This window comes from Globicephala melas, chromosome 7, assembly GCF_963455315.2.
Source record: "Globicephala melas chromosome 7, mGloMel1.2, whole genome shotgun sequence".
Lineage (NCBI taxonomy): Eukaryota > Metazoa > Chordata > Mammalia > Artiodactyla > Delphinidae > Globicephala > Globicephala melas.
Window position 1 is genome coordinate 65,555,477 of NC_083320.1, and position 24,676 is coordinate 65,580,152.

Here is a 24,676-nt window from a genome sequence, read left to right on the forward strand (position 1 = left end):
GATGGATGGGCAGAGGAGAAATGGTGCTGATATTCTCAGGGCTACGGATGCTGCCTATCTCATCTTAATTCCATATCTAGTCAGGATGGTTCTTCACCATTCCCTCTGGCCACAGCTCAGAAGAAGGCATATTGGGGCTACTGTTTCTTGAGAATAAAATAGCAGTAATGGCAGGAGTAACCGTTGGGCCCCCATAAAATATTGTTCTTAATTTGCCTAGCTTTCACTTAAGAGTTACCTAGGAAATCCTGATCACATACAGATAGGCAATAAGTCAACCTGTCTAAATTTCTCTTGGATGATTTCATGATTTTCATGTATTTTTTTTAAACTAATTCCATGAAACTATAGCCAAGAATTATTTTCTTTTTACTTAATTCTCCTAAATTATACATGATATCGACTGTATTGCTTTTTGAAATGGCAACAGGATTGTGTATGTTATGAAGTTTACATCTAGCTAACAGCCTTAAATTATCTGAGTAAAGAAAACCATAGTGATAGACCCAAATTTCTAAATTGTTACTTACAATATTATCATTCAAAATCACCAAGAGGTCTTTATAAAATACCCAAGCAAATAATATAAATCCTGCTTAAATCTTGAATAACTCTGATTTAATTCTACAGGTATGTAACAGAATTTGTAAGCCTAGGCAATTTTTCAGCTCTTTGGACTTTCAGAGTCTTGAGAGCTTTGAAAACTATTTCTGTAATTCCAGGTAAGAAGTGATCAGTGTAAAGCATAAGGATCCTTGCACCTACAGCTCTTTCTTTGTGTTCTGTTATTGTGTTTGTGTGTGAACTCCCTATTACAGATATGTGACAGAGTTTGTGGACCTGGGCAATGTCTCCGCATTGAGAACATTCAGAGTTCTCCGAGCACTGAAAACAATTTCAGTCATTCCAGGTGAGGGTTAAACACTGAGGCTCACCCGTCATGTTTTTTTCAGCAGCCATCTCTTTTCTTGACATTCAGCATTACAGAAAATCAGGGGTCATAATCATTAAAATCATCAAAATCATAATTATAAAAATTGGGTGTTACTCAGAAAATGACTTATTATTTGAACATAAAATTTTATGTTTTCACATTTTTCATCAGCCTTGGAGCTTAACAATTTCTTGCATGAGACACTGTAATATACAGTCTATGTGACTTGCACTTAGAGATGTCCTGGGTTTTTTCCTCCACATCAGTCATAACAAGGATTTGTTCCATATCAAATGTACCAATCTGTAATTTCTTGTTCATTTTAGGCATTGATGACAATGTATATACAATGTAAATCTTAATATTGCTTAAAAAGAGAAGGGAATAAGATAATAAAGAGTAGCATGGGTCTGCATGGAGGATTATTATTATTATTATCATTTTTGTTTTGGCCATGCCATGCAGCTTGCGGGATCTTAGTTCTCCAACCAAGGATTGAACTCGGGCCACAGCAGTGAAAGCGCCAAGTCCTAACCACTGGACAGCCAGGGAACTCCCCAAGGAGTTATTATCCTAAAGTGCAATTATACTCCAAACCACTTCCAGTTTTATAGCAAAACCTTTCCTACTTATGAATAGGAATTTTAAAATATTTTTCTTCACGTAATTTGTTATAGAACTGGCCCCAATGAAAGAAAGTATGGGGCAAGTTTCATCAGCAAAACAGAGAAATACAAGACCTTAATATAGGCTTTGTGAAGACCATGAACTTCCAGCTATTTTCTCCCAACCTAATGGGATATGGATCTTCATTTCATGGTTTAGATTTTTTTACATTTCCAGAGTTTATTTCCATATGCACTTCAGCCTTCCATGAAGTGTTGCTCTCCCACTAGCACTGCAATCATTTTCACACTTATTCATGGAGTGTATGTTTTCAAGAAAATTGTGTGAAGCTTTTGGTATTTCAGACATTCTAAGTCTTCATAGTAATAACCTTCTTTCTTTCAGGCCTGAAGACCATCGTAGGGGCCCTGATCCAGTCTGTGAAGAAGCTCTCAGATGTCATGATCCTGACTGTGTTCTGTCTGAGCGTGTTTGCACTGATTGGGCTGCAGCTCTTTATGGGCAACCTGCGGAATAAATGTGTACAATGGCCTCCCACCAATGCTTCCCTGGAGGAACATAGCGTAGAGAAGAATATAACTGTGAATTACAATGGCACACTTGTAAACGAAACTCTCATTGAGTTTGACTGGAAATCATATGTTCAAGATTCAAGTAAGAATTACTGTTATGTAGGTTTATTTTTTCATTGTTGATCGTCTTTCCATCTAGGCATGGAAAATTTTTTAAATGATTGCATAACAGGTTGTGATCTCTTAATCACCTTCTAATGGTTTGCACATACATTTAATTATTTTATTGATAACTATAATAACTATTTTATTGATAACCCTATGGGAGGCTGAAAAATTCAGCTTGAAAGAAATTTTCTTAGGATATTGGGTTGCTGTACATTCTTCTCATCACAGTGTACAATGCTGTATATTATCTCATTTGAGACAATCAAATGACATAAAGTATTTGAAAACCCTTTGTAAACTCCAAAGTATTATGTAAATGTAACCCATTAAACACTAATTGCAGAATGTGTTTTATGTACCAGAAAGTGCACAGGATGCTGGGAGAATAATGGTGATGGCACATGATTCCAGGGTGCTTATAGTTTACCAGGTTATTTTTATTGTTGTGTTATGGAAAGCAAGTGAGACCTAAAGGTTAACATTATTCTTACACTTGTAGAATAAGAATTAAAAGTAGTATTACATCAAAGAGAAGGAAATGAGAGTCAACGTTTAAGAGAGAGAAATTAAAAATGTCATAAAACTGTGAAGTTATGAGAATCAGTTTATCTTTATTTCAAGAATTTAGACAAAATAGTCAAACGTTTAAATAGTCTACTCTAAAAGGATGAAAAAATAACTGGCCTGATATCCTCTTTTTAAAGTGACAAAATTAACAATCTTTTTCTATCATATAATTTTAGTATCTGCCAGTAGCAATATTTCAAAAGCAGAAAGAACCTGACTCATGAAAGGGAATGTCCTTTTAAAGGAAAATATGAAATATATAAGAGTTAGACTCTAGATGTGCTTAAATATAGCTGTATCTATTATTTTAAGGTGATGATTAATTCTTAGGAAAAAAATCAAAGAAGAAAGAAAGTCTTAGTGACTGGTTATGTGGAAGAAGTAGGATTAGTCATAAAGTTTACTTACTGGTGGTTTGATAATTCTTAAAGTAATGATAGCATAATAAAAAAAAACTAATCAGTGTCTTTTTATAGTTATAGATCTGGAAAATACCTTGGTTGATACAGATGTACACTTCCATGATGTTAGTGACATGCCAACAAATAATTTGCAAATAATTGTAAATCGCTGGATTAAGAAAAATGCCTTAAGAAAAATACATGTCAGAGGAATACATGAAATGTCCCTTTTTTACTTCACATGATCCTTATAAGCCCACTGCTGTCACCAACTCCCTGAAATCTGTTTTTTTTTTGCTGTTGTTGTTTTAATCTAAGATCAAGGAACTGATTATGAGGATGTCACTTAGGATTTATTCACTCTAGGGAAAATTTATTGGACTCCATTTTTGTTACATTCAACATAAAAGAAGTCAAGAATATCTGAGGCTATTTTCAGCCCTAAAAATCTGTTTCTTGTCATTTTCTCTAATAATATTCCATTTGTTGAACAAAGATTATTTTAAACCAAATGCAAATATAAATAAAATGGTTTATTTTTGAAAGTAATAGAAAATTAAATTTATTAAAATTAAAGATAAACATTATGACTGAAAGTAATATTTTCTTCAGATTAAACTTCTAGATCAGTGAGTTTAATGGATAAAACTTCACTTATAAATATCTGGTATCAAAACTTTGTCCAAGGCTCCCCTGGTGGTGCAGTAGTTAAGAATCCACCTGCCAATGCAGGGGACACGGGTTCAAGCCCTGGTCTGGGAAGATCCCACATGCCACGGAGCAACTAAGCCCATGTGCCACAACTACTGAGCCTGCGCTCTAGAGCCCCCGAGCCACAAATACTGAAGCCCACACACCTAAAGCCCGTGTTCCGCAACAAGAGAATCCACCGCAATGCGAAGCCTGTGCACCTCAACAAAGTGTAGCCCCCGCTCGCCGCAACTAGAGAAAGCCTGTGCGCAGCAACCAAGACCCAACACAGCCAAAATTAAATAAACTAAAAAAAAAATTATCCAGAAACTGTCATATTCCTTTCACATTGTTTAATTTCATTTAAAAGTTAAGAAATTGTATCTTAATTTCTCATGTTCAGAGAAGTAAAGACATTGAAAATTAAAATAGTTCCATTATGTATTTTTGTATCTCTTACAGAACTATACGTAGAGTAAATTTCTCAGAAAATTTAGCATCTAGAAAATATTTTTCCTACAAAATCCAAAATTGTCCTTTTTACAAAATGACTCTTTAATTCCATATGTTTCTCTTTTTGTCATCCCTTTACTTATTAATTCAGTAAACTTTATTGAAAGGCTACTAGGTCCCAAACACTAGTAATATGGAAATAATTAATGATTAGACATTTTTTTCAAGAAGGAACAGTATTTGTAAGCAAATAATCACAATATAAGACAGTGAATGTATAATAATGGCTATACATGTTACTGGTAGCACAGTGAGAGGATTTCTTAATTTTGCCAGTCTTTAAGTGGGAAGAAAGTAGAAGCTATCAAGGAATAATTCACAGAGGAAATGACACTTCAACAGGACGTTGAAAGAATCTAACGAATTCGCCAGAGACAGAAAACTTCGAGATAATGAAATAGTCACCTATAATAATTATTTTAGCTTTAGTACAATATTTTAAATTATTTTTTATTTCACTTGTTTTAGCAGTTGACATGATTTATGCATCTTTTACTAAGCTGCCTATGATATATTCTATAAGTTGGTAGAATGTAAATTATAATTAATTATTAGTCATTTATAAAGTGTTAAAAAATACAGAAGACAGTTCAGAAAAGTTAAAATCCCTTTATTTTGAAATATGTAGCTGTTTTGAGAAAGCAAAGAAATCCCTGTCATTCTTATCTACTTTTACGGAATGAAGTTTTTTGTTTTTGTTTTTGTTTTTGTTTTTGTGGTACGCGGGCCTCTCACTGTTGTGGCCTCTCCCGTTGCGGAGCACAGGCTCCGGACGCGCAGGCTCAGCGGCCATGGCTCACGGGCCTAGCCCTTCCGCGGCATGTGGGATCTTCCCGGACCGGGGAACGAACTTGTGTCCCCTGCATCGGCAGGCGGACTCTCAACCACTGCGCCACCAGGGAAGCCCCCAGAATGAAGTTTTTATTTTTCATGAGGAGGGTAAAAAAACACTGATACCTTTTAAAATACTATGTTAGTACCTGTGATTATCACTAATTTTACATTCATAAAGAAAAAATGCTTTGTACTATTAACTAAGTATCCAATCTCCTTAATATAATATCTAATATTTAGAGGGAATAACACTTGTGCCTTTGAATAAATTATATAATGTATTTAAAACTATAATATATTTAAAATTATAATAATGTACTTAAAATTATGAACTTTAAAAGAGCGGCCTGATCTTATTCTCATTTTGCAATGTCATGCAAATATTCATCATGTGACTTTTTTTCCTAAACAGGATATCATTATTTTCTGGAGGGTTTTTCAGATGCACTACTGTGTGGAAATAGCTCAGATGCTGGGTAAGACAATCATTTGTGTGTGTGTGTGTGTGTGTGTGTGTGTGTGTATTTTCTCTTTTTTTATACAAACTGACAGATAACAGCCAAGTAACTTTATTCATACTAATTTGCTATAATTAAGCTTATTTATAAGGTGAGGGATTATTTAAATATTAGACAAGCTTTCATGTTTCATAAAACAAGAAGTTATACTTTAGCTCTAATGCTGTTTCCCTTAGATGAGTATATGTGAGCTATGAGACGACTCTGGATTATCCATGGTAGGAAAATGAACTAGACATATGTTAACACACTAATTACCAACAGAAAATAGTTTTGTAAAATATAACTAGAAATGCTATGCAATATTTTAATGATGACATCAAGTGGATAGTAAAATTATGTTAAGTCAAAAGTAGGGAAATGTATTAATTGCTTATTTATCATACTTTTATCCCTTGAAATAGCAAATCTTCCGGCTAGACAATATCATAAGTATAGCACACTACCAGAATAAAAAGACAGCAGAATTTCTTACAATACTTTCTTTTGCCACATTTACAGCCAATGTCCAGAAGGATACATGTGTGTGAAAGCTGGTAGAAATCCCAATTATGGCTACACAAGCTTCGATACCTTCAGTTGGGCTTTTTTGTCCCTGTTTCGACTGATGACTCAGGACTTCTGGGAGAATCTTTACCAACTGGTGAGAACCTGAAGAGACACATATTGTGTTTAATTGGAAGTATATAAGAAAACCAGCTTAGTTATGAAATCCAAATCAATTACCCTATTGATTATAACACATATTAAGCATAGCAATGCCAGGAGCAGCAATTCTCTCTCATTTCCCCTTGGCTCAAAACCTATTTCCCACCCTTCCCAGACACAGATCCTCCTAAACAGAAGGCATATATTCCCCTCAACTCTGTTTACCCGCTCAAGTATCATCCTTCAGGTGGCAGGTGATGAAAATGAATAAGCAGATGTAGAAGGATAACTTTGGTCTCTTCCTTAACTTTATTCAAAGCCTCAGCTCTTTGATGGAGCTCTCCATGGTACTTTATTTGACTCTGCTTTGTTCCTGATAAATCCAAGAATTCCCTCCTACACATCAGAATGTTGAATGCATGAGTTAGGGGAGAAGGAAGAGGATGATGTTAAAGAAACAGACAGTCAACGAGGTAGGAGGGGCTGTGAACGTCATAATTATTATTTATATCAGAGTCCTATAAGACACACAGTAAGTTGGAGACAGGTAAAGCCACCCGTTAGTGAAATAATATTGAAAAAAATAATTCTGGTCTTCTTATTTTCAGACATTACGTGCTGCTGGAAAAACATACATGATATTTTTTGTGCTGGTCATTTTCTTGGGCTCATTCTATCTAATAAATTTGATCCTGGCTGTGGTAGCCATGGCCTATGAGGAACAGAATCAGGCCACCTTAGAAGAGGCAGAACAGAAAGAGGCTGAATTTCAACAGATGCTTGAACAGCTTAAAAAGCAACAGGAAGCAGCTCAGGTAAATTCACCAAATCAACTCAGGTAAATTCACCAAATCAAATATGTCCTGTCTCATGGTACAAACCTTCTTTATTGTTTTGGTTGTTACAAAAATACTGGAGAGAAAGTGAGAGATAGATAATTGTTTGTACTTAAGAGAAGCTGGTAGTATAGGGGATTAGTAAGGATTTCTACATTGTTTTCATCATCTATAAGTCATTTAGTTTAATTATTCTAAGATGTTTATGATATGGACCACAATAGAACTCTCTCATGCTATTTTAATCATCTTAAAATTTTTAGAATACAAGGGAAAATGTGATTTTGGGGTCTTCTCAGGTGAGAAACTTACTGAATGAGTATACTGGCATTAGAAGAAAATCCTAAGAAATCATCTTTTCTTAGAAAAAAGTTTATTGGTTATTATATAAAAAGATGTTCATGTGGTTCTTAGAAGATTGTCTATTACTTTCTTTAACCAAAACTATGTTGTCTTTTAATGTGGTTGCTTAATTGCCTTTCTTACATAAATAAGAAAGTGATTGACTATTGTAATGTTCTCTGATACAGCAGTATCCAATAAGCATATGAAAGTCACCAATTTTTATGGAGATCGGGGAACCTAAGAATTACTTGTTCTTATAGTGAGGTGTCAGTACTCACAGTACAATAAAATGCCCTTCTTATCCCTTCCATCTTTCCTTACTCTTTCCGTTCAGCATCGAAACTCACTGTCTTTACTAAAGAAGAAAGTTGTTTGGGGAATATTAATTTATTTGCAAGAGTCCTTGTATTGAGAGTACTCTTGGAACAATGATAATAATCAAAAAGTGCCAACCTAGGGCTAGTACAAGTTGTGATCAAAAAGCATTGTTTTCATTCCATGACCATGTGGCCAGCAAGAACCAGTGCTGAATTAAAGAAGTTGGGGATGGTCTTTGGAGAACTGAACATCTTGTCTTGCTTAGCCGAAACTTCTGACCCTCCCTTCTCCAGTCTTCTGAATAGAGTATTGTGGAGGGGTAAGGAAGGGATTTTATCACCTTCCATAAATTTTATTGATAATATTGTGAGAGTATTGGACAACCCTGTTTCAATAACTGGAAAGAGGATCTCAGCTCTTTATCTCATTCCTCCTATCTTTGGATTAGACCCCAAGTTACTGATCAGCTTTTCTTCCATGCTCCAGTTTTTTTTCAGTGGAAAAAAAAAAACAGTGCTAATTAGATACCAATTTTTAGAGTAAATCAAATCCCAAAAGTAATATGAATTTATGTTCTTGTTATTGTCTGATTGATCCTTTTGAATGTGCAGTCTGTAAAACATCATACAAATGTAATCAATGTTAGCACAAAGAAAACCAAATTAACTCTAAAAGCCTTTATTAGATGGAAAGAAAAAATTTTTCTTTTATACTTGCAGAGTTTCTTCGATGTAAGATTAGCTGGAGTCAGCTAAATTATTTTTAAAATGCTTTGCAAATACTTTAGCTATTTTTTTAAAGGTAAAGTCTTCTCTAGTTCCATGCTAAGACCATTTCTCCTCAATGTAGCAGGCAGCGGCTGTTACTGCCTCAGTGCATTCCAGAGAACCTAGTGCAGCAGGCGGGCTCTCAGACAGCTCATCTGAAGCCTCCAAGTTGAGTTCCAAGAGTGCAAAGGAAAGAAGAAATCGGAGAAAGAAAAGAAAACAGAAAGAGCAGTCTGGTGGAGAAGAGAAAGATGACGATGAATTCCATAAATCTGAATCTGAAGACAGCATCAGGAGGAAAGGGTTTCGCTTCTCCATAGAAGGGAATCGGTTGACATATGAAAAGAGGTACTCCTCCCCACACCAGGTATGGCACTGCTGAGTTAAATGATGCATGGATGGAAATTAGAATACTGAAGAGAGGGGTAGGAATTAAATACAACTTATGAATTTTTTAAAATCTTTATTGGAGTATAATTGCTTTACAATGGTGTGTTAGTTTCTGCTTTATAACAAAGTGAATCAGTTATATATATACATATGTTCCCATATCTCTTCCCTCTTGCGTCTCCCTCCCTCCCGCCCTCCCTATCCCACCCCTCTAGATGGTCACAAAGCACCGAGCTGATCACCCTGTGCTATGCGGCTGCTTCCCACTAGCTATCTACCTTACGTTTGGTACTGTATATATGTCCATGCCTCTCTCTCGCTTTGTCACAGCTTACCCTATCCCCTCCCCATATCCTCAAGTCCATTCTCTAGTAGGTCTGTGTCTTTATTCCTGTCTTACCCCTAGGTTCTTCATGACATTTTTTTTTCTTAAATTCCATATATATGTGTTAGCATACGGTATTTGTCTCTCTCTTTCTGACTTGCTTCACTCTGTATGACAGACTCTAGGTCTATCCACCTCATTACAAATAGCTCAATTTCCTTTCTTTTTATGGCTGAGTAATAGTCCATTGTATATATGTGCCACATCTTCTTTATTCATTCATCCAATGATGGACACTTAGGTTGATTCCATCTCCGTGCTACTGTAAATAGAGCTGCAATGAACATTTTGGTACATGACTCTTTTTGAATTATGGTTTTCTCAGGATATATGCCCAGTATTGGGATTGCTGGGTCATATGGTAGTTCTATTTGTAGTTTTTTAAGGAACCTCCATACTGTTCTCCACAGTGGCTGTATCAATTTACATTCCCACCAACAGTGCAAGAGGGTTCCCTTTTCTCCACACCCTCTCCAGCATTTATTGTTTCTAGATTTTTTGATAATGGCCATTCTGACTGGTGTGAGATGATATCTCATTGGTAGTTTTGATTTGCATTTCTCTAATGATTAATGATGTTGAGCATTCTTTCATGTATTTATTGGCAATTTGTATATCTTCTTTGGAGAAATGTCTATTTAGGTCTTCTGCCCATTTTTGGATTGGGTTGTTTGTTTTTTTGTTATTGAGCTGCATGAGCTGCCTATAAATTTTGGAGATGAATCCTTTGTCAGTTGCTTCGTTTGCAAATATTTTCTCCCATTCTGAGGGTTGTCTTTTGGTCTTGTTTATGGTTTCTTTTGCTGTGCAAAAGCTTTGAAGTTTCATTAGGTCCCATTTGTCTCTTTTTGTTTTTATTTCCATTTCTCTAGGAGGTGGGTCAAAAAGGATCTTGCTGTGATTTATGTCATAGAGTGTTCTGCCTCTGTGTTCCTCTAAGAGTTTGATAGTTTCTGGCCTTACATTTAGGTCTTTAATCCATTTTGAGCTTATTTTTGTGTATGGTGTTAGGGGGTGATCTAATCTCATACTTTTACATGTACCTGTCCAGTTTTCCCAGCACCACTTATTGAAGAGGCTGTCCTTTCTCCACTGTACATTCCTGCCTCCTTTATCAAAGATAAGGTGACCATATGTGCGTGGGTTTATCTCTGGGCTTTCTATCCTGTTCCATTGATCTACCTTTCTGTTTTTGTGCCAGTACCATACTGTCTTGATTACTTTAGCTTTGTAGTATAGTCTGAAGTCAGGGAGCCTGATCCTTCCAGCTCTGTTTTTCTTTCTCAAGATTGCTTTTTCTATTCGGGGTCTTTTGTGTTTCCATACAAATTGTGAAATTTTTGGTTCTAGTTCTGTGAAAAATACCAGTGGTAGTTTGATAGGGATTGCATTGAATCTGTAGATTGCTTTAGGTAGTAGAGTCATTTTCACAATGTTGATTCTTCCGATCCAAGAACATGGTATATCTCTCCATCTGTTTGTATCATCTTTAATTTCTTTCATCAGTGTCTTATAATTTTCTGCATACAGGTCTTTTGTCTCCTTAGGTAGGTTTATTCCTAGATATTTTATTCTTTTTGTTGCAATGGTAAATGGGAGTGTTATCTTGATTTCACTTTCAGATTTTTCATCATTAGTGTATAGGAATGCCAGAGATTTCTGGGCATTAATTTTGTATCCTGCTACTTTACCAAATGCATTGATTAGCTCTAGTAGTTTTCTGGTAGCATCCTTAGGATTCTCTATGTATAGTATCATGTCATCTGCAAACAGTGACAGCTTTACTTCTTTTCCGATTTGGATTCCTTTTATTTCCTTTTCTTCTCTGATTGCTGTGGCTAAAACTTCCAAAACTATGTTGAATAAGAGTGGTGAGAGTGGGCAACCTTGTCTTGTTCCTGATCTTAGTGGAAATGCTTTCAGTTTTTCACCATTGAGGATGATGTTGGCTGTGGGTTTGTCATATATGGCCTTTATTATATTGAGGAAAGTTCCCTCTATGCCTACTTTCTGCACGGTTTTTATCATAAATGGGTGTTGAATTTTGTCAAAAGCTTTCTCTGCATCTATTGAGATGATCATATGGTTTTTCTCCTTCAGTTTGTTAATATGGTTTATCACATTGTTTGATTTGCATATATTGAAGAATCCTTGCATTCCTGGAATAAACCCCACTTGATCATGGTGTATGATCCTTATAATGTGCTGTTGGATTCTGTTTGCTAGTATTTTGCTGAGGATTTTTGCATCTGTGTTCATCAGTGATACTGGCCTGTAGATTCCTTTCTTTGTGACATCCTTGTCTGGTTTTGGTATCAAGGTGATGGTGGCCTCGTAGAATGAGTTTGGGAGTGTTCCTCCCTCTGCTATATTTTGGAAGTGTTTGAGAAGGATAGGTGTTAGCTCTTCTCTAAATGTTTGATAGATTTGCCTGTGAATCCATCTGGTCCTGGGCTTTTGTTTGTTGGAAGATTTTTAATCACAGTTTCAATTTCAGTGCTTGTGATTGGTCTGTTCATAATTTCTATTTCTTCCTGATTCAGTCTTGGCAGTTTGTGCATTTCTAAGAATTTGTCCATTTCTTCCAGGTTGTCCATTTTATTGGCATAGAGTTGCTTGTAGTAATCTCTCATGATCCTTTGTATTTCTGCAGTGTCAATTGTTACTTCTCCTTTTTCATTTCTAATTCTATTGTGTTGAGTCTTCTCCCTTTTTTCCTTGATGAGTCTGGCTAATGGTTTATCAATTTTGTTTGTCTTCTCAAAGAACCAGCTTTTAGTTTTATTGATCTTTGCTATCATTTCCTTCATTTCTTTTCCATTTATTTCTGATCTGATTTTTATGATTTCTTTCCTTCTGCTAATTCTGGGGTTTTTTTGTTCTTCTTTCTCTAATTGCTTTAGGTGCAAGGTTAGGTTGTTTATTCGAGATGTTTCCTGTTTCTTAAGGTAGGATTGTATTGCTATAAACTTCCCTCTTAGAACTGCTTTTGCTGCATCCCATAGATTTTGGGTCGTCATGTCTCCATTGTCATTTGTTTCTAGGTATTTTTTAATTTCCTCTTTGATTTCTTCACTGATCACTTCATTATTAAGTAATGTATTGTTTAGCCTCCCTGTGTTTGTATTTTTTACAGATCTTTTCTGTAATTGATATCTAGTCTCATAGCGTTGTGGTCGGAAAAGATAGTTGAAACAATTTCAATTTTCTTAAATTTACCAAGGCTTGACTTGTGACCCAAGATATGATCTATCCTGGAGAATGTTCCATAAGCACTTAAGAAAAATGTGTATTCTGTTGTTTTTGGATGGAATGTCCTATAAATATCAATTAAGTCCATCTTGTTTAATGTATCATTTAAAGCTTGTGTTTCCTTATTTATTTTCATTTTGGATGATCTGTCCATTGGTGAAAGTGGGGTGTTAAAGTCCCCTACTATGAATGTGTTACTGTAGATTTCCCCTATTATGGCTGTTAGTATTTGCCTTATGTATTGAGGTGCTCCTATGTTGGGTGCACACATATTTACGATTGTTATATCTTCTTCTTGGATCGATCCCTTGGTCATTATGTAGTGTCCTTCTTTGTCTCTTCTAATAGTCTTTATTTTAAAGTCCATTTTGTCTGATATGAGAATTGCTACTCCAGCTTTCTTTTGGTTTCCATTTGCATGAAATATCTTTTTCCATCCCCTTACTTTCAGTCTGTATGTGTCTCTAGGTCTGAAGTGGGTCTCTTGTAGACAGCAAATATATGGGTCTTGTTTTTGTATCCATTCAGCCAATCTGTGTCTCTTGGTGGGAGCATTTAGTCCATTTACATTTAAGGTAATTATCGATATGTATGTTCATATTCCCATTTTCTTAATTGTTTTGGGTTCATTATTGTAGGTCTTTTCCTTCTCTTGTGTTTCTTGCCTAGAGAAGTTCCTTTAGAAGTTGTTGTAAAGCTGGTTTGGTGGTGCTGAACTCTCTCAGCTTTTGCTTGTCTGTAAAGGTTTTAATTTCTCCATCAAATCTGAATGAGATCCTTGCTGGGTAGAGTAATCTTGATTGCAGGTTTTTCTCCTTCATCACTTTAAATATGTCCTGCCACTCCCTTCTGGCTTGCAGAGTTTCTGCTGAAAGATCACCTTATGGGGATTCCCTTGTGTGTTATTTGTTGTTTTTCCCTTGCTGCTTTTAATATGTTTTCTTTGTATTTAATTTTTGACACTTTGATTAATATGTGTCTTGGCATATTTCTCCTTGGATTTATCCTGTATGGGACTCTCTGTGCTTCCTGGACTTGATTAACTATTTCCTTTCCCATATTAGGGAAGTTTTCAACTATAATCTCTTCAAATATTTTCTCAGTCCCTTTCTTTTTCTCTTCGTCTTCTGGAACCCCTATAATTCGAATGTTGGTGCGTTTAATGTTGTCCCAGAGGTCTCTGAGACTATCCTCAATTCTTTTCATTCTTTTTTCTTTATTCTGCTCTGCAGTAGTTATTTCCACTATTTTATCTTCCAGGTCACTTATCCGTTCTTCTGCCTCAGTTATTCTGCTATTGATCCCATCTAGAGTACTTTTAATTTCATTTATTGTGTTGTTCATCATTGTTTGTTTCATCTTTAGTTCTTCTAGGTCCTTGTTAAATGTTTCTTGCATTTTGTCCATTCTATTTCCAAGATTTTGGATCATCTTTACTATCATTATTCTGAATTCTTTTTCAGGTAGACTGCCTATTTACTCTTCATTTGTTAGGTCTGGTGGGTTTTTATCCTGCTCCTTCATCTGCTGTGTGTTTTTCTGTCTTCTCATTTTGCTTATCTTACTGTCTTAGGGGTCTCCTTTTTGCAGGCTGCAGGTTCGTAGTTCCCGTTGTTTTTGGTGTCTGTCCCCAGTGGCTAAGGTTGGTTCAGTGGGTTGTGTAGGCTTCCTGGTGGAGGGGAGTAGTACCTCTGTTCTGGTGGATGAGGCTGGATCTTGTCTTTCTGATGGGTAGGTCCATGTCTGGTGGTGTGTTTTGGGGTGTCTGTGGCCTTATTATGATTTTAGGCAGCCTCTCTGCTAATGGATGGGGTTGTGTTCCTGTCTTGCTAGTTGTTTGGCATAGGATGTCCAGCACTGTAGCTTGCTGGTCGTTGAGTGAAGCTGGGTGCTGGTGTTGCGATGGAAATCTCTGGGAGATTTTCACCGTTTGATATTATGTGGAGCTGAGGGGTCTCTTGTGGACCAGTGTCCTGAAGTTGGCTCTCCCACCTCATAGGCACAGCACTGACTCCTGGCTGCAGCACCAAGAGCCTTTCATCCACACGGCTAAGAATAAAAGGGAGAAAAAGTGTAAAGAAAGAATTAGTAGAAGTAGAAAGAAAGAAAGAAAGAAAAGAAAGAAAGAAAGAAAGTAGGGAGGGAGGGAGGTAGGAAGGAAGGAGGGAAGGAAGGAAAGAAAGAAAGAAAAGATAAAGTAAAATAAAATAAAGTAAGATAAAATATAATAAAGTTATTAAAATAAAAAAATAATTATTAAAAAAAGAAAAAATATTAAAAACGAAAAATAAAAGGAAGGATAGAGCCCTTGGGACAAATGGTGGAAGCAAAGCTATTCAGACAAAATCTCACACAGAAGCATACACATACACACTCACAAAAAGAGGAAAAGGGGAAACAATTATAAATCTTGCTCTCAAAGTCCACCTCCTCAATTTGGGATGATTCGTTGTCTATTCATGTATTCCACAGATGCAGGGTACATCAAGTTGATTGTGGAGCTTTAATCCGCTGCTTCTGAGTCTGCTGGGAGAGATTTCCCTTTCTCTTCTTTGTTCTCACAGCTCGCGGGGGCTCAGTTTTGGATTTGGCCCCTCCTCTGCGTGTAGGTCGCCGGAGGGCGTCTGTTCTTCGCTCAGACAGGACGGGGTTAAAGGGGCCGCTGATTCGGGGGCTCTGGCTCACTCAGGCCGGGGATAGGGAGGGGCATGGAGTGCGGCGCGAGCCTGCGGCGGCAGAGGCCAGCGTGACATTGCGCCGGCGTGATGTTGCACCAGCCTGAGGCACGCTGTGCATTCTCCCCGGGAAGTTGACCCTGGATCCCGGGACCCTGGCAGTGGCGGGCTGCACAGGCTCTCGGGAGGGGAGGTGTGAATAGTGACCTGTGCTCGCACACAGGCTTCTTGGTGGCAGCAGCAGCAGCCTTAGCGTCTCATGCCCGTCTTTGGGGTCTGCGCTTTTAGCCGCGGCTCGCGCCCGTCTCTGGAGCTCCTTTAAGCAGCACTCTTAATCCCCTCTCCTCACGCACCAGGAAACAAAGAGGGAAGAAAAAGTCTCTTGCCTCTTCGGCAGGTCCAGACTTTTCCCCGGACTCCCTCCCGGCTAGCCATGGTGCACTAACCCCCTGCAAGCTGTGTTCATGCAGCCAACCCCAGCCCTTTTCCGGCGCTCCGACCGAAGCCCGAGCCTCAGCTCCCAGCCCCGCCTGCCCCGGCAGGTGAGCAGACGAGCCTCTCGGGCTGGTGAGTGCCGGTTGGCCCTGATCCTCTGTGCGAGAATCTCCCCGCTTTGCCCTCTGCACCCCTGTTGCTGTGCTCTCCTCCGCAGCTCCAAAGCTTCCCCCCTCCGCCACCCGCAGTCTCCGCCCGCGAAGGGGCTTCCTAGTGTGTGGAAACCTTTCCTCCTTCACATCTCCCTCCCACTGGTGCAGGTCCCGTCCCTATCCTTTTGTCTCTGTTTATTCTTTTTTCTTTTGCCCTACCCAGGTACGTGGGGGTTTCTTGCCTTTTGGAAGGTCTGAGGTCTTCTGCCAGCGTTCAGTAGGTGTTCTGTAGGAGTTGTTCCACGTGTAGATGTATTTCTGGTGTATCTGTGGGGAGGAAGGTGATCTCCACGTCTTACTCTTCCGCCATCTTCCCGGAAGCCCAGCCAAAGCAATCTATGTATTATTCTTTTCTGATAATTCTTTCAGTGTATCCCTTCTGGCTTTGTGCAAAGTGATTCTTTGTTTTGTACCTCGCCGCTGCTGAGCTCTACAGATCCCGCTCCTTCCACACAGTTCGCCAATTCCGCGGGCCTTACTCAACTTATGAATTTTTATCAACTGAATTGACTGCTGTGTTTATTATATTTAAACCTATCCTTTCTGTACATAGTTGTGAGAAAATCTTAGTTTGCACAGGTAAATCTACAGTGGGGTGTAGTTGAGATAACACTGCATTGAAAGTCAGGGGACCCAGATTCTCACCTGAACCTGTCTGCTGGTACTTGTTGTAACTAATGACATTTCATCTTTCTGGTCTGCAGCCTTTTTAATGAGAAAAAAAATTGTAGATAACTGATCAGTAATCTATAACTCGTTGGTTATTTTATATTGTTTTTTCATCCCTGCTTTATAAACTATCATGCATGCTTCTGAAAATATTAGTCATGGTATACTTTATCAAAAAGCACATCACTCTGAATTTCAGAAGTCTTCAAGTTCCAACAACACTGTGCCTTTTAGCTGAAACAAGAACAATAATTAATTTAAAGTGATTTTAGAAAGATGGACTAAAACAATTTGTGAAAAGTGTTAGAATTTCTTGAAGGGAAAGAGCAACAGAAACAAATGTGCCCCTGTTAAGGTCATGCTACTGATATTTATTGAGTGTTTACCATGTCCATAGTAAGGTACTAAAGATGCTTCCTTTTGAATATGAAATATGGTGGTTCAGGGTTTTGTTTTTCAATATCTTTAAGTTGCGATCTATCTCCCCAGTCATTAATCTCAAGGGCTAGAAATCGTCTCTTAGAAAAGTAATTTCATTTAATCCGAATGCACATAAAACGAGAATGTTAATCAAAAAAGAATGAGTCACATTCTGTTTTGAATGCTGAAGTCCCCTTCAACTTAATCTTGCAAAATAAAAGCACATTCCAAATGGCCATATTAATATTATTTTATTATTATTTGTTTTTGGTTTCAAACTTTTAGTCTTTGTTGAGCATCCGTGGCTCCTTATTTTCTCCAAGGCGAAATAGCAGAACAAGCCTTTTCAGCTTCAGAGGGCGAGCAAAGGATGTGGGATCAGAGAATGACTTTGCTGATGATGAACACAGCACCTTCGAAGATAATGAAAGCCGCAGAGACTCCTTATTTGTGCCCCAACGACATGGAGAGCGACGCAACAGTAACCTGAGTCAGACCAGTAGGTCGTCCCGGATGCTGGCCGTGTTTCCAGCTAATGGGAAGATGCACAGCACTGTGGATTGCAATGGTGTGGTTTCCTTGGTTGGTGGACCTTCAGTTCCTACATCGCCTGTTGGACAGCTTCTACCAGAGGTGATAATAGATAAGCCAGCTACTGATGACAATGTAAGGAAGTTTTAAATAGTTCAGGCATGGCTGGCTCATTATTGCTGCACCAGCCAGTGTTTCTACAGAATGGAACCCCTTGAGAATGATACCTGGTTGGTCAAGCTGTGAATGCACCTGCATCTTTTAATATCTTTAAGAGAGTATCCAACTAAAACTTAAGGCTTCAGCACCTTCTTGCATAACACCTGAATGCATTTACTTATTAAACGTGCTAAGGATTAATTAAACACAATAGTAAATGACTGCTTCCAGTTGGAGGATTTGCTATATACCCATGCTGAACTTAGACAGCAGGACATCCTCTAAAGCTCTGGTGTAAGAGTAAATGAACGATTCTTATGTTTAACTGTAAAGGGTGTATAATAAATCTTTCCAGCGGATTCTTCAATATAGCTCTGCTTTAGTTTAGAAGATTTTCAAGAACACTGTGCCTGAATAGATAGCTTCAATATTATCTTAAAATTTCTAGTACTCATATTTGTCTTATTAAAAAGAAAATGCTGATATAGGTCTTCTCAAAACTAATCTGAATGAAGAGACACAAATAAAAATATTAATACAGGCAGATAAAAGAATTGTCTGTGTACAAAGTTATGTTATGTGTTTGTGAATGTGTACCCAGATGAGGAATTTCTAAACATATGCTGCCTCTTATTAGACTTGGAAATATATCAGCATGGTGAGGCATGACTAAGTCAGAATTAGATGACTTATTGCTTTGGTACCCTGGATGAAACTGTTGTCCATGCAGCATGTGTTGTTATTTTTTTAACATACAGTTTGTGTTGTCAATGATCATCTATGTCTTGTGTCCAGAAAATGAGATGGCAGCTACGAGTGTTGTAATTATTTGTACTTCTTTAAAAATAAAGGGCTACCTTCTCAACATAAAATGCCTTGATCATTTAGATGTCATTTCAAATCACTACCTTTTACTATTAGTTCAGAAATAAGGAAATTGTTAAATATGTCTCTCACAAATTTATCAATCATATCCAAATTACATTATGTCTCATAAAATTATGAAATCAGAGGGTAAAAAAAAACAACCGTCAGTTTTTGCTGTATGAGTAAATGGTTAACAGTTTGGACATTCCAGGCTAATGATACAATAAGTCAGCAATGTCTGCCATCACCAATTAACTATGAACGTGCATGTCGCATGTGTTTCATGAATTTCACAGCGTCACATTGGTTGTTCACTTATCATATTGCTCAAGTTAATCATTTAATACATTAGCATTTTCTTTACAGGGAACAACCACTGAAACTGACATGAGAAAGAGAAGATCAAGTTCTTTTCATGTTTCCATGGACTTTCTAGAAGATCCTTCTCAAAGGCAAAGAGCAATGAGCATAGCCAGCATTTTAACAAATACAGTAGAAGGTTTGTAACAAATTCCGTTTCCGTTTCAGTTGTTTTCACTGAGCTTATATTGTCTCATTCGAAACGAATGTCTCTGTGAGTTGGAAGCAGTGTATTCTAAAGAGAACATAACAGGTCTTATTTAAGAGTTATTTGTTATACTTACTCCTGTATTCTAGAAGCTTTAAAAAAAAGTTACTTAAATTCCGTGATATTGAAACTAAAGAATGTATCCTGTGTGTGGCAACTCCTTGAAAATGCAGAATAAAGCATTTCTGTTAGGGGTTTCTAATCCCATTAGTCATGGTGTTCCTCTCTTCTGTTCCACTTAGCGTAGGACTTCCTAAATACTCTCAAGATTGGAGGGGAGGAGTGGGTCATTCTCACAAAATAAAAACAAATTAAAAAGATGATTCTTGGCTCTACCCTATCTCTCTGTCCTATGTCTTATAGCCTGAGGATGACACCATAGCCAGACATTAACATAGGATTACACACAGTCTACACTACTCCAACCCATATTCTTATTGAGACTTCATTTAAAAGACCATTCACTTAAGGCAAAGTATGGAACCACAGGATCAATGCATAAGAGAAGAAAACCATTCTTTGCTACCTCTGTTCTATGTTTATGTGTGAAGAAATATTTTGGGCCGTCTAAAGATTAAATTGTATAGTTTTTTTAAATCAAGTATAAAAGAGGTTGACTGTTGCAAATGGAAATGTGTTGGTTACTAAAAAGAAGTCTAGTCGATTTGAAAGGAATATATGTGTGTAAAAATATCTTTTGGTGGTTGGTTTTATTTTATTTTTTTTTAAATCTAGAACTTGAAGAATCCAGGCAGAAATGCCCACCCTGTTGGTATAAATTTTCCAACATGTTCTTAATCTGGGACTGCTCGCCACATTGGTTAAAAGTGAAACATATTGTCAACCTGGTTGTGATGGACCCATTTGTTGACCTGGCCATCACCATCTGTATTGTCTTAAATACTCTGTTCATGGCCATGGAACACTATCCCATGACGGACCATTTCAATAATGTGCTTACAGTAGGAAACTTGGTAAGCATATTGGAAGGTAAATGTGTTCAGTCTTCAAACTTTCTGTTTGAGAAACTCTTTACATTTAATAACTTACAGCAGTCTTTCCACCACCCTTTCTACCTCCTGACTCCCAAAAGATGGGAATTATATCTATCTGGATATATCCTACTTTTGCCAAAAATAACAGCCCTTAAGATCAAAGCAGAAACTGGGAAAGAGAGCAATAGGCACAGGCCTACAGTACTACTTGAAAAGTCAATATTGTTATTTATAACTATTTAAAGCTACAGAAGCAGTCCATAGTTTAAGGACACACTTTTTGAAATGATGTTATCACAGTTTCCCTACCTGTAGAAGGCTAAAATAAAATTACAGACCTTTTTATCTTGCTTAGTCATCATCATTATAAGCAATAGTTTAACAACTCAAAAATGTCTCCAGCTTTTCCACTTCCAGGATCTAGGTAGACCATGTATTGTTTAATCCATCTATTTTAGATCAAATCCATAAAATATTGAAAACGTCCAGTATATTTTGTGTATTATATGATTAACAGTGCCACTTCTGGTGAAGGTTGCCATTAAATTCTTTCTCTTCTGTGCTTAAAAACCATAAATTATTAAAGTGTTTGTCTGTTGACTCAACATAGGAATATTAGCTTTTATTTGCTGAAAGAATGGTCTCTAAAATAATGTATGCATTTTCCATAATATTTGTTTTAGGGTTTAAGGTTTTTGATGGTGGAAAGCAAAACATGTAAAGCATCCTGAATTATAGTATTTCTATTTTTAAAGCTTTAGTATTTATATAAGTTTAACCAAAAAGTTTGTTCGGATTTTTCTGTAAGATGTTACATAAGAGGATTGGCCAACCCAATACTATGGAAGTAAATTAATTTTTTTCATGTGCATAACAAATACTGATAATAGTAATGCACATATTATAATATAGTTACATATGTATAATGACAACTATCTGATTAGAGGGAAATGTGAATAAGCTTATAGATACATAAAACTGTTTATGGGAAAATCTTGTCAGTAGCTGTGCTGTATGAAGTCTGAAGGAAAATGCAGTTTGATGTGATGGAAAGAACACTGGTTAAAAATAGATTTGCTCTCAATCCTAGTTTTGCCGTTTTCTAGTTGATATTCGGCAAATCATTGCACCCATCTGAAGACCTGTTTCCTCATCTGTAAAGTCATGGTTATAATTCCTGCATTATGTGTTTAATAGCGTTTCTGTTGAGGATAAAATGAAATAACTTATATGAGAGCTTTTCATCAACTATAAATTACTATGCAAATGTAAGCTAGTAATATAATCATGACTAGTATAAACATTTTGTTCTAAAAGCAAATATTATGTCATTCCACTTTATCATTATCTGATGGAATTAGAGTAACTTTGTTTTGATCTTAGGTTTTCACTGGGATCTTTACAGCAGAAATGTTTCTGAAAATTATTGCCATGGATCCTTACTATTATTTCCAAGAAGGCTGGAATATCTTTGATGGTTTTATTGTAACGCTTAGCCTGGTAGAACTTGGCCTGGCCAACGTGGAAGGATTATCAGTTCTCCGTTCATTCCGATTGGTAAAACAAAACAAAACAAAACAGCACAAAGACAAAAACCTTTCCAACAAGCATCATAGGTTTTATATCATAGGTTTTACCACACACCATTAACATTTTAAGTTTTTGTGTGACATTTGCATTGTCAAAAACAGTCCCTAAATGGAAAAAAAAATTGTTCCCACTTATTTAGAAAAAACTTCATTGCAAAATCCTAGTCACATAAAGTTTCATATATTGCTCAGTTACCATTCTGACTAATTATTGTTTCTAGATATGACTATAGTTAATATTTCTGGATCTAAGAAAATATTTTAATGAAAATGTATCACATTTTAATAGGGCTTTGAAAATATAAACACCCTTATATAGTGGTGGATGACAATCAGATATAAGATGTGCATGTAGAAACTCTTCCTAATTCTACCTCTGGAAAATATGCTCCTTCCCAAAATCAGACAAGAGAAATCTGTAGGATTACTTGCTATGTCCACTGATTCACATATATGTCCTTGCAAATCAGGGAAAGAATTATAAAGTCATGGGAAGTTTTCCAGGTTTTTAAATGCAGGTACATCTAGCTATGTCAGTGCTCCAAAGGAGCATTATGAATAATAAACACTTTTCTCTACTTATAGCAGGGCTCAATGTGATGGTACTTTGCATGCTATTGACAAATGAGTATCTTTGAGCAGAGATCATTGAGATCACATGTTAATATTAGTGTCAGGCCTGGTATGCCTTACAACCACCTTCACAAAACAAATTAAGGACAGTTGGTCCCCAAGTAATCATTAAAAATTCACTCTCAGGGAAATTGATCTCAAGGTTAAAATATGGAAGAATCAGATTCTTCCTAGGGGGAGTCCAAAAATTAGCCATGCACCTGAAAGTCATCAAGGGCAGGGCAGATGTAAGAGAGTCTTTTTGTTTTGGTTTTTTTGTTTGTTTTGTTTTGTTTTTAGATAAGAAGCTCCCAATGGGAAGACCTTTACTTCTTATTTGGTAAAGTGCAACATTTGCTCACAGCTCTCTGTCCTTGATAGATTAGGAAATGTGTCTTGGAGTAAAGATAAGCACTGACACAAAGACATCCAGACAGCCTGCTCTCCATGCCTTTTGCTTAGGAGAGTGGTGCTGTGACAGTGCAGTGGCACCAGGTCATTTCTAATTGGTTAAGGTCCAGAGGTGGATGGATTTAAAAGTTTGGAAAGCAAAGTGCAAGAATGCAAGGTGGCTCTTGCATATTTCCCCAGTGAAGATTGGTAGATTGTAAGTTCTTCAGTCAGTAGTGGGTAGATTGTAAGTTCTGCAATCAGTAGTGGTCCAGGATATCCACTAGCTTTTTTTTTTTTAATCTCTTTTGTTATAGATATATCTTTCTTATTGAGTTATAATTGATATAACATTATATTAGTTTCAGGTATACAACATATGATCCAATATTTGTATATATTGCAAAATGATCACTACAGTAAGTCCAGTTAACATCCATCACCATGCTTAGTTATAACATCTGCTTAGCAGATGTTGTAAGAAATTCAATTTTAATCACTTCTTAGTAAAGCTCAATATATGTAATGCTTTTAAAGATTGATCATAATAATATACATTATTTTTTTAATTTTCCAGCTCCGAGTTTTCAAGTTGGCAAAATCTTGGCCAACATTAAATATGCTAATAAAGATTATCGGCAATTCAGTGGGGGCTCTGGGAAATCTAACCTTGGTGTTGGCCATCATCGTCTTCATTTTTGCTGTGGTCGGCATGCAACTCTTTGGTAAAAGCTACAAAGATTGTGTCTGCAAGATCTCTAGTGACTGTCAACTCCCACGCTGGCACATGAATGACTTCTTCCACTCCTTCCTGATTGTGTTCCGAGTGCTGTGTGGAGAGTGGATAGAGACCATGTGGGACTGCATGGAGGTCGCCGGTCAAGCCATGTGCCTTACTGTCTTCATGATGGTCATGGTCATTGGAAACCTGGTGGTATGTACCCATTTAAGAAATGTGTTTCAGAAATACACTAAGAGCATAATGAAATGATGACCATTTTGTCCAAAACAAAGACTATGATTATTAATTTTAATATCAAAGTATCAAAGTCTATTACCTTTGACACACTTACAGTCTCACTTTGACAACATAACCATATAGCAGTGACCATACAATATTTATACTCAACTCCATTTTGTCAATCATTTCATGTGAATTCCAATAGAGTATCATATTGAAGACAGGCCTAGTAGGAAATGTTGGGAACATTTCATAAATTCAGATCCAAGGAAGGGAGAAGTCTGAAGAATAAACTTAGAGAAAGCCCAGTCTTACTTGACAGTATAGTACTAAAAAGTGGTGCCTTTAAATGTTCCTAGTTATTTCCCCTTTTCCTTGCCCCTTCATGGTAGTTAGCATTCAGTCACTCTATGTCATATGGCAGATGCGTGAACCAACCTGGATTAACCAATCCTTTAGTGGCTCTATTAACCAAACAAAGGTTGGCTAATGATGCCTGAGATTACCCAAATGGAGTAACTGATCAATCTTCTCTCTTAAGTTTGGAACATTACTGTTATAGTACAGAAATATATAATATACTCCAAAGGATATGTACATTAATATTACAGTCTCATGGAAATATTAGCGACTGATTATGAACAGTTGCCTAATTAGTGAACAGTGGAGTATGAGAAATGCAGTAGATCAAGAAAACATGTGTTGATGCCTATGTTAAGCTCATAATTCTCGTTCTGGGTCATAATGGTTATTTTTCAATTAATATCCAATTTAATATCTCTCTTCATCAAAAAAAGAAACTAAAATGCATTTAAAGGCATAATTTTAAACACTAACGAATTTTAAGTTTAGAACTCTTATATAGAACATGTATAAATCTTGTTTCTT

General features: G+C 36.8%; 1 protein-coding gene across 6 annotated transcripts in view; it reads left to right on the top strand.

Annotated features, from left to right (window-relative positions):
• Window positions 1-24,676, top strand: part of SCN1A (sodium voltage-gated channel alpha subunit 1) — a 164,136-nt gene that overhangs the window by 87,325 nt on the left and 52,135 nt on the right. For 5 of the 6 annotated variants that reach the window (XM_060302323.1, XM_060302322.1, XM_060302321.1 and 2 more), the window contains 11 exons: window positions 819-910; window positions 1,946-2,215; window positions 5,659-5,722; window positions 6,266-6,407; window positions 7,021-7,227; window positions 8,761-9,045; window positions 17,402-17,782; window positions 19,040-19,172; window positions 19,977-20,215; window positions 21,620-21,793; window positions 23,405-23,761. In XM_060302323.1, coding sequence (XP_060158306.1) covers window positions 819-910; window positions 1,946-2,215; window positions 5,659-5,722; window positions 6,266-6,407; window positions 7,021-7,227; window positions 8,761-9,045; window positions 17,402-17,782; window positions 19,040-19,172; window positions 19,977-20,215; window positions 21,620-21,793; window positions 23,405-23,761 — 2,344 coding nt within the window. The remainder of the gene's footprint in view (window positions 1-818; window positions 911-1,945; window positions 2,216-5,658; window positions 5,723-6,265; window positions 6,408-7,020; window positions 7,228-8,760; window positions 9,046-17,401; window positions 17,783-19,039; window positions 19,173-19,976; window positions 20,216-21,619; window positions 21,794-23,404; window positions 23,762-24,676) is intronic. The other variant, XM_060302324.1, reaches the window with a different exon arrangement.